The 10,362-nt window shown below is 39.1% G+C and overlaps 1 protein-coding gene across 1 annotated transcript in view; it reads left to right on the plus strand.

Moving 5' to 3' along the window:
• The window catches only part of LOC122063828 (DNA polymerase kappa-like), a gene marked incomplete at its 3' end in the record, with an annotated part of 9,874 nt that extends 5,254 nt beyond the window's left edge, over window positions 1-4,620 (plus strand). The window contains 4 exon segments of the mRNA XM_042627536.1: window positions 1,569-1,660; window positions 2,660-2,771; window positions 3,725-4,065; window positions 4,379-4,620. Of these exon segments, the coding sequence (XP_042483470.1) occupies window positions 1,569-1,660; window positions 2,660-2,771; window positions 3,725-4,065; window positions 4,379-4,620 (787 nt within the window).
• Between the last annotated feature and the right edge of the window lie 5,742 nt (window positions 4,621-10,362).

Raw genomic sequence — 10,362 nt, forward strand, 5'->3', positions numbered from 1 at the left:
TTGTCTCCCCTCCTCTTACATGAGTTGTATTTATAGGGAATGGGGAGGTAGGGTAACAAATTTCTCTTTCCTAAAAGAGAGAAACCCACAATTGGTTGTGAGATCTTTTGAGACCAAAAGTGCTAAGGTGGAGGAGAGAGAAGAGAAAAATAAATTTTAAGAAATTTCCTATAATTTGTTTGCTTATTTTCTTTCCTTTTTTTTCTAATTTATTTCTCTTCTTTTTCTCCCTCCAAGGAACGATTTTCTTCTTGCTTTATGTGATTTGGACAATCTTTTGGTGGGTGATGATGTGGAGGAGAGAGAAGATTTGGACAATCTTTATTTCTCCTCTTTTTTTCTCTTTCCTTTTTTTTTCTTCTCTTCTCCACGATTTTCTTTGCTTCTAATTTGATGTGGAAATCCCATCCATGACCTTAGTGCTTTAAGTGAATGAAAAGCAGGAAATATTCAACAAATTCTCTAAAAAAAACAACCATGAGATTCGAACTTGAAACCTCTTGGTAAGCAAGGGAATTTTGCACACCATACCTCACCAACTACACTAGGTAGTTGTTGTTACCAAAAACAAATCTTCAATCACTTAAGGATGTGGTCCATCGATCCTTGTTGGCATTTGGAGTATTCCTTGTATCTCTGAGACAATTGCAAACGGGCTGGTTCTGCATCTTGGTTCAGTTCTGATCCATTATTCTTTTTCTGGCTTGAAAAGAATAATCATTTGTACGAGTGACCAAACGAATGTGTACTTTTAATTGAACACGTCCATCTTGCTCAGAATTTCGTCCTCTTCGCAACCATGGAAAGAAATAGGACCTTTTTACGTGTAAAATTGAAGATATAGCGCCCGATAATCCTTAAGGTCTTGAAAATATAAAACCTGCAAAAAGAGAGTAAAACCCAAGGTAGCTCCATTCTAAATATGTAAAATGCATGTTTTACTACCCTAGATTTCACACATAAATGTGCTCATCAGCTTTGAAAATGGGATCTAGGAATGACTGTGTTGTCAGCGGCGGCTATATTGGGCTCTTATGGGGCTTCTTATGGTTGAATAGGTTCCTATTTGGTCCATGTAGGGTGTATATGTCTTCGTTTGGCTTGGCAAAGGAAACATGGTTCAAGAAATCTTGAGTTGTGGAATTGGAAAACTGAAAGTGAGCTCATTTTGACTATTATTGACAACTTCTCCTTGAATGTTCAGCACTTCTCTTGTGGAAAAATCTACTAAAAAGTAGAACAAGAAGAAAGAGGTGAGAATAGCACCTGGTGTGTCTAGGTGTTCACACTTAGAAATTTGAAAGTGTCAGATCTTTGGCATAGAGACTTTTGGTCTCTGGAATTCATTGTTCCTAGATGTTCCTCATACTAATACAATGACTAAGCAAGTTTGAAAATTCTAACATGAATTAATTTTTGCTGTACCAACGATAAGGTGTAACCCCAATTTTTAACATAAGACTGTTGAGCAATAACCCAAAAGGAGACTCTGAACTAACCAAACTAGGACTTAGATTTGCTTTTTGACAAAATTCTGGAAGTAAGCTTCTGTAAATTTTTGTTTGCAGCGGATACTGCAGAGATGCTCGCAAATGACATGGAGAAAGGAGGTCTTCGTGGGCGAACGCTGACGCTAAAATTGAAGACGGTATCTTTTGAGGTACCTTTCTGATCATTACTTTGATGGGATCCACTAATTACTTATGCTTTATTATTTGCATTGTGTATCACTGCTATGAAGTTCATGTTATTCAATGGAACACCTTTGTTAAAGGTTACTCACGATAGGGGGGTGTCCCTGTCATGGTGTATGTTGGTGTTGTCTTTAGTAGTTGTTTTTTGGTAGTCAGAGTTATTTATTAATTAGACTTACACTTCTTTCCTTGTAATTAGACTTAACACTCTTAGGAGGTACTAAGAGGCTACTATTAGTAGTTAGAGTTGTTTACTAATTAGCAAGAATCAGTCTCTCAATCTCAAGGCCAGTTTCAACCAAGCCCGAAATCGAGATATGGTTCGAAATGTTGAAACCTGGTTTTTTTCTGAGCAAAACTTGACATGTCATGGGCTGGTCAAAGCTGGTCGAAACTAGCCGAAACTGATCAAAATTGGTCGAAACTTTGTGTTTTTCAGTTGCAACTACCGAAATTTGCGAAATTTGGTTAAAACTAGTTACATATTGAATTTAACCATGCATCTCGTCTCGGCCGAGCTCAAAACCACAAAATTTTGGTTGAAAATTCAAGTTTCGACTGAGATTTGGAACTATGCTAGTTAGACGTATACTACTTTCATTGTAGTTAGACTTATACTCTTAGTAGGTTTCCTGCTATGAGTCTATTATCTTTTATTACAAGTATTGGGGATGGACCATGATAGGGATTCTAGCTTTATCTCTTCCTTCTCATTGTGTCTTCTCTCTTTCTTCTTCTTCTTCCTTCTCTTCTTCAAGCTTTGTAGGGACTGGTTATTTGTTTCTCTGCTGCTACAACCTTTACAGATAAAGCTAGTGAATATAGGGTGATACATCTTCTACGGTTTGTATAATTATTACATATTCATCTTTATTGTGTTTCTCCTACAGTTTCTTCTTGCATAATTTAATCCCATTTTCAAATGTCTTTTACCTCAATTTAATTGATGAATCTACAATTCGCAGGTTCGAACTAGGGCTGTATCTTTGCAAAAATATATTTGCTCAAGTCAGGACATCTTAATTCATGCTTCCAAGTTGCTCAAGGCTGAGCTTCCTCTTTCTTTGAGATTGATTGGTAGGGAGATGTTGCAGCCCATGTTTAATCTCATGATGTAACAGGCTGGATCAAAGTGGACCATGCTGATTAAATTTTGAACATGGTCCGAAAATTCATTGTCCAATTCAATACTATATGGTCCACTCTTCCAGTGATTTGAATTTGAATCCATTGTAAAATATTAGGATATAATATGGACTTTTGACAAAAAAAAACAAAAAAACAAAATGGAGGATATTAAAAGCTCTCTCCAATCCAATGTAAAATAGAAAAAAAATGTCTTAAAAATTATAATATTTAAAGAAAATCATATGCATTTGAAAAGGTCACTTTTAATTAGATAGGATCTTGATTGGATCACTTAAAAGCTTAACATGAATACATGATCCCTATAAACGAATTGCATTCGACTCAGATCTGGATCATGAGCCTGTTTGGAGTTTTCATGGCTCCTTTTGTGTCTACAACAGTGGTAGGGAATTATTTTTTTAATAGAAAGTTTTTGGATGTGTGTCATTTTAGGCATAATTGATCAATACCGCAAATATGAATGAGTATTGTATAACAGGTAGATCTGTGGTTTTTGCATCTCTTTTCTTAGCATTTTAACCAATGAACACTGTTCTGCTATGCCTTTATTTACTATCATGCATCTGATATTATAATGTGAATTCATGACCTTTTGTGATGAATCTAGTGATTTCTGCTGCTGCCTGCATATAGATAGATTTTGACCTCATGTAATGTTGTTAATTATTTCAGTAAAATCTCAACCTTATATTATTTGCAGTGATTTAGTTAACCAAGTAGGAAGAGACATGAACTAAGATATACTCAAATTATATGTAAACTTTTAATTTTGAACCAATCTAGCTTGGTCAAGTAGTATTACATAGTCAGGCCCTTTTATAGCACACAGAAACACTTATTATCACTTTTCCGTTTACATGAAAGATTATTCTTTTCTGCAGGACTGCGAATGTCTCAGTTCAATGATGAGAAATGTGGTCTTGCTGATCGAATGCAGAAGACTCTTATGAACTTTGTTACCTCAGGCGTTTCTTCTGAAAAAGCTATGAGTGATAATAATTCAATTGGTTCTAATGTCGATGATAATCATATCACGTTTGGCACCAAAACAGGTCTTCCCATTGACAGCCAGATCCATCACTTAGATGTCAAGCATACTGATGATTCGGAGGACCCATCCAATTCCAATCAATCATTTGACACTGAGCGTAGCATCTTCAGCAGTGATGCTTGTGAAATGGAAAAGGTTCACGAACCTCTGAGCAACAAATCCCCGGCCAAGGTGTGTTGGAAAGCAGAAGCATTAATTCATTAAGTACTTGGACTGATGGGGTTTTTCAGATATTGATGATAATTCCTTATTAACAAATAATGCATCTTAGTTGGCAGATCCTTTTACCCTAAATCTTCCATTTTGATTGTGTGGCTTCTCGTTGATCATTCATGGGTTTCAAAATCTTCAATTTTCATAGTGTAGCTTCTCCTTGCTCTTTTTTTACCCTAATCTCATTCATAGAACTAACTCAGAAGTAGAACAGTATTTACCCTACTTGTGCAAAATGGTGGAGTCACAGTCTGTTTCTTTCTTTGGACAGTCCAAGGGCAACAACATGCAGGGAGGGGAAGAGAAAGTGAGCCTCACAGACGAGACCACATTGTCATCCAATCAACAAGAACAGTCTTACTGGGTGGATGGCTATAAATGTTCATTGTGTGGAGTTGAACTTCCCCCTAGTTTTGCCGAGGAAAGGCAGGAACATTCGGATTATCATTTTGCAGAGATGCTTCAGAAAATGGAATCTGATCATAATTCAAGATATCCCTCACTGAAGCAAAGGTAACACGTTATTCCTTCCCTTACATGTTGGGCCCCCTATTAGCAAATGCATTCAACCTCCTAACTGATCTAATGCGTGCACGTATAGCTATACCTATAATTCCCCCCCCCCCTATGATTAATAGCCATGGTAGAAACTATAAATATTGGACTATCGTTTTGTGTGTGTGTGTGTGTGTTAAAAAAGTTTGATTGTCACGGAATCATATTTTCTTTCCAAGTGCAGACTTGGAGGGATATGGTTAAGTCCATGTGAAGAACACCACATCCATCTCACTGGTCCAATTTCAGCCTAAGACAAGCTATGGAAAAGGTCAAAAAAGTGATTTTAAAGTTCCATAAAATCACAGGAATGCCATTTTTTTTTTTTTTTGGATGAATAAATAAATTTATACCCAAAGAGAAGAAAATACAAGGGAAAGGGGGTGGGGAGGGGAGGCTTAAGCCAACAAGGAAAAGCCAACCCCAGGGGGAGCAAAGCAAAAAGCAGCAAGATAAACAAAATAAGCAACTACATCAAAGGAGCTTAGAAGAAAGGGGCCAACAGAAAATGCAACGACAAGGGGAAGGGGGAGGGGAGGGGAAGGGAGGGCATCAAGTGGCGGGGGTGGGGTCTGGCACAAGGTTCTAGGAGGAAATTATGTGAGTATTTCTGCTGGAATTTGGGATAGGGCGGGAGCAGAGAGAGTGGAGGGATTGGATTTTTTAGGTAACATCAAAGAAGATGGTTATCCAAGTCCTATTCGGGGAGCAGGAGGTGGATGACCATCTACAAATGTTATGCTCCATCCAAAGGTGGTTAATGGTTGCGGAGAAAGCTAACTTACCAATGGTATCACATATGGAGGAGCCCGCAAATGTCATGTTGACCCAAATCCATTCCCTATCAAAAGGGAGAATTGGCCTACTAGATGGCCAACAATGAGCGAGGACAGTTTTCCAAACCAAGGAGGAGAGGGGACAGGAGAAGAAAAGGTGGGAGATATCCTCCTGACCAAGAGGACAGAGGAAATAGGAGGGCTTGGCGGGGATGTGGCGGTGAAGAAGGAAGGATTGGGTAGGGAGGCAGTTGGAGAGACATCTCCAAGTGGTAAAGCTGTGGCGGGGGATGTGACCTTTGATCCAGACGGGATTACGCCAAGGAACGAAAGGGCCAGAGGATCTCATAAAGGACCAAGCAGAGGTAGAGGTGAACAACCCATTGGAAGAGGGGAGCCAGATGCATTTGTCTTCTCTACCACGGTGACTGAGAGGGATGGGAGGGAGAGAGGCCCAAACATCTGCAAGAGGGGGGGAGAGGGAGGGGGTCCAGCCCTGGGGGATAGAATGGAGGAGACAAGTGAGGATTTGGGAAGGCCAGAAGAATAGATGGTCCTAGGAGTGACAAGGGAGGAGAGGATACCAGAAGGGTGCCAAGGGTCCACCCAAAGGGAGGTCAACTGCGGATTACCCATTACCAATAATGAAGGAAAAGGCAGTAAGTGCAAGAGGCCTGAGGCTAAGAATTTTGCGCCAAATCCAGGAAGCATTAGAGGGGATGGGGAAAATCCAAAGGGAGTTGTGGCTAAGCAAAGAGGAGTAGACCCATTCAACCTAGATACTTCGCTGCTTGGAGGCAATTTTCCATATGAGCTTCAAGATGCCCACAGAGTTGACCTATTTATTTCTTCTAATACCAAAACTTCCTTCAGTCTTGGGCAGATAAACCTTGTCCCAAGACAGAGGGTGAAGGAACTTAGGGGAATCAGAACCCTTCTAGAGGAAGGAACATAAGAGACTTTCAATGAATTTGATAGTAGAAGGAAGGACAAAGATCCCAGACCAGTAGAGATATAGAGATTGGATGACAGATCTGATTAGAATAAGACGCCTAGCATAGGAGAGAGGTTTGCCTTTCCAGAGCTGGAGCCTCTTTCTAAGGAGATCAAGCATAGGGGAGCAATGATGGGCAGAGAGCCTGGTGGAGATGAGAGGGAGGCCCAGGTATTTTATTGGTAAGGAGCCCAATGAGAAACCAGTGATACCAAGGAGAAGGGATTGTGTCTCAGAAGAGACACCAAAGAGGAAGAGGTTAGATTTGAGAAGATTCATGCGAAGGCCAGAGAGGGATTCAAAGGAGTGAAAGGAGGACATTATGGAAGAGATAGAATGAGGATCGGCCTTAGAGAAGATCATAATATCATCAATGAAGGCCAAGTGGGAGAAACTGAGGGATTTACACTTGGGGATAGGGGAGATGAGGTGGAGATCAGTGACCGACTAGATGGGATGAGACAGAACTTCAAGAGATAGAGAGAAAAGAAAAGGGGAGAGAGGGCAGCCTTGGCGAATTCCTTGGCCCAAGGGAAAGTAACTAGCAAGACTGCCATTGATTAGAATTGAGAATCGTGGGGATGAAATGCAATAGTAGATCCAGTGGACAAAGGAAGGAGGGAAAGACATATGGAGCAAGACTTTAGAAATGAAATCCCAACTAATAGAATCGAAAGCCTTATGGATATCAATTTTGAGGAGAGCAGAAGGAGAATGATTTTTCCGATCAAATCCCCGGACAATCTTATGGAAGACAATGGTATTATCAGCAATGCTTGTCCCAACAATGAAAGCAGATTGATTGGGACTCACAAGAGAATTAATGACTTTCCTAATCCTATTAGCCAAAATTTTAGAAATAAACTTATAGAGATGATTGCAGAGAGAGATTGGTCTAAAATCATTCATGGACTCAGCACCTTCCTTTTTTAGGATGAGGTAAAGGAAGGTATGATTGATCCCATTGATCTGAGATGGATTGTAGAAGAAGCTCCTAACAGCCAGAATGAGATCATTACGAATGATGTTCTAGCAAGAAGAAAAGAAACCATACTAAAGTCATCAGGGCCAGGGGCTAGGGGCTCTATTGTCCTTATGAGAGCGGATGGTAGAGAGGATTTCATCATCAGATGGAATGGAGAGAAGAGAAGGAAGAAGATCATCAGGAACAAATTTGTTAGGGAGATGGTGAGGAGTAAGAAGGGGGGTGTAGAGGTTGGGAGAAGATTCCAAGAAAATGAGAGATAGCTTCAGCTTTGATTTCCTCAAGAGTAAGGAGATCAACCCCAAAAGGGGAAATGGGTTTTGGAATGGTATTCACATTCGATCTGGATTTGAGAGAACGGTGGAAAAGGAAGAATTGGAATCACCAAGATCTAGCCACTTGATGCGGGCTTTCTGACGGAGGAAACTCTCTTGGGCAAGAAGTAAGGCAAGCTCAGAGGCAGTGATTTTTTCTTCCAGAGCCAGCTTGGGGTTAAGCAAATCAAGCTGGATTTTTGATTGAATGGAAAGGAGCTTGTCACAGCAAGAGGAGACACGGGAGGAGATATTGCCGAAGGTGGAGGAGTTCCAGAGCTTAAGGGCAACTTTGACAGATTTGAGCTTTTTGGCAAAAGCAATGAGAGGAGAAGAGGAGGGAGGAATAGGAATGGACCAGGCATCTTGGACAACAGGGAGGAAGTCAGGGTGCAAGGACCACATGTCAAAGAATTTAAAGGGTTTAGGGCCAAAAGAGCAGAAGGGAAGAACATGAATGTCAATGGGACTATGATCCGAAATGCCAGGGAGATCAAAGCAGGCATGGGAAGATGGAAAGGCCTCTGAAGGCCATTTTATTGTAATGGAGTCTAATGGCATTTCTTTGTCTTCAACTTTGAAATTAACTCTTAAGGCACTTCCACATATGTTCATGCTAGAACTTCACTGATGAGACGGGTGTGTGTTAGAAAGTTCTAAATTTTGACAAGGTAGGTCATTCCCCACTTTTTTGGAAACATTTTTTCCAAATGACTAAAATCCTGGTGGAATTTCTGTCAATGTTTGGGAAATGTGAGAGATCTTTAGAATTTTGCAGTTAAACTTTATGGAATGCCCCATCTAGAAATGGTTAGGAATAAAAGAGAACCACCCAAACTGAATTTATTGTTTCAAAAATTAAGTTGCTAGTGTCTCGTGTTGGTTTTGTATTGTTTGACCAGAATAAGTTGTTCTACACATATACAAGTCATATCATACACCATATACTTAAAATAATAGGCCCATGTTTTATGACATAATGTACTACAATTTATCTTATAAAATAAATTTAATTATCTGATTAACATTTTTTAACAATTATATGAAAGTTACTGTTTTACTTGGAAAAAGGGAACCAGACCAATATCTTGCATAATTGGATTCCATATTTCTTACAATAGTTGCATGCATGTTTGTTTTGAAAAATAAAATTTTGTGCAATTTTGTGTATTATTTTATTTTTATAAACTGAAGAGACTTTAGAAAAATGGATATAAAACATCAAGGGTTCATTTCTCTTCAGATTCTCTTTATTTTATTATTATTTTTTTTTTCTTGGTTGATGGTTTATGAGAGTAGAATGTAGTGAGATACCATTTTCTACTCAATTTTATTTTTAAATTGGCCAAATATAAAGTTTTCAAGAAATTGCACATATTTTGACATTGAATCTGCTCGAAATGGGTCCCAATTTTGTTTATTGATGTATATTTCAGTCATTTTGACTGAAACAATCCAGCATCTCGACCTTTCAACCGAAATTTCTCAGTCATATTGTCAATATAGGTACTTTTTCTATTTCCTTCCCATGGTATTTTGTTTTTGTCCTTTGTGAAATGAAAATATTTTTCAAATTTTATCCACTTCAATCAAAATGTTGAAGATTGGTATTGGGTCCTCTGTCACGTGGAAAATTATTTCTGATGTGGTGACTGGTGAGTTGTAATGGATTTCAACTGTCATGAACAGGTTATGAATATCATGACCCAAAAAATAATTCTCTTAACTTTTTCTATATGGTTTGAGTGATTCAATGGAAATTATTTTACAGTAAAGTTTCTTAAAAGCCATATGAAATTGTATTGGCTTAAAATTTTAGATATTATTTTACCGAAATGCAATACAAATTGAAATGGATAATAACTTCTAATTTATCTCTCTGGGTGTTGTTTTGGAGGTGGAAGGGAGAAGGGTATCTTGATCAATGGTGCAATTGCCACCCATTGAGGACACCTCTTCCCCATTGTATGGCTGGTTCTTTCCCTCACCCCACCAACCCCCCCCCCCCCAAAAAAAAAAAGACATTTATTCTGAACCTAATTGCTTTCATTTTGATACGTAAGTATTTGGACCACCATTCAGGAGCCAAAAGAATACCAATAGAGTCACCAGAGACTTTACTCTAGCATGGTTGGTTAGACTTTGCAAAAGCTAAACCTGATGTTGCCAAGGGCTTAACTGCTCTTGTCAAGGAGAGGGGAAGAGGAGTTAGGAAACTAGAACTCAGTTTCAGATGTGAGAAAGTGAGAGTGACCCCAGTGTCCTAAGTGAAGCAGGGATTTTTTTTTTTTTTTTTGCAGGGGGTGGGGGGAGATTGAGAAGGACAATCTTTAACGGTCAGCAAGACACTGGAAAGGCTGAATCTGATTTGCAACTAGTTACTATTTGACTGATGTTGTGGAGGGACGGGAATAGACGTAGGTTGGAAAAGCATGTTAAGCTAGCTGTTAGAAATAGGAGTCACCTGTGTCCCCTAAAAGAAGCTGCTAGTCATGAGGGATGGTATTTATAGCCCCCAGGCTTGGCTGACTGATGGTATGTGCAATTTTAATGATTTCACACTATGTAAATCTGTACAAACTCGACCAGGAGATTTATGTCTTAGATTTTGGTTCTTGATTGACTAGGATT

Source organism: Macadamia integrifolia, unplaced genomic scaffold (assembly GCF_013358625.1).
Source record: "Macadamia integrifolia cultivar HAES 741 unplaced genomic scaffold, SCU_Mint_v3 scaffold1468, whole genome shotgun sequence".
NCBI lineage: Eukaryota > Viridiplantae > Streptophyta > Magnoliopsida > Proteales > Proteaceae > Macadamia > Macadamia integrifolia.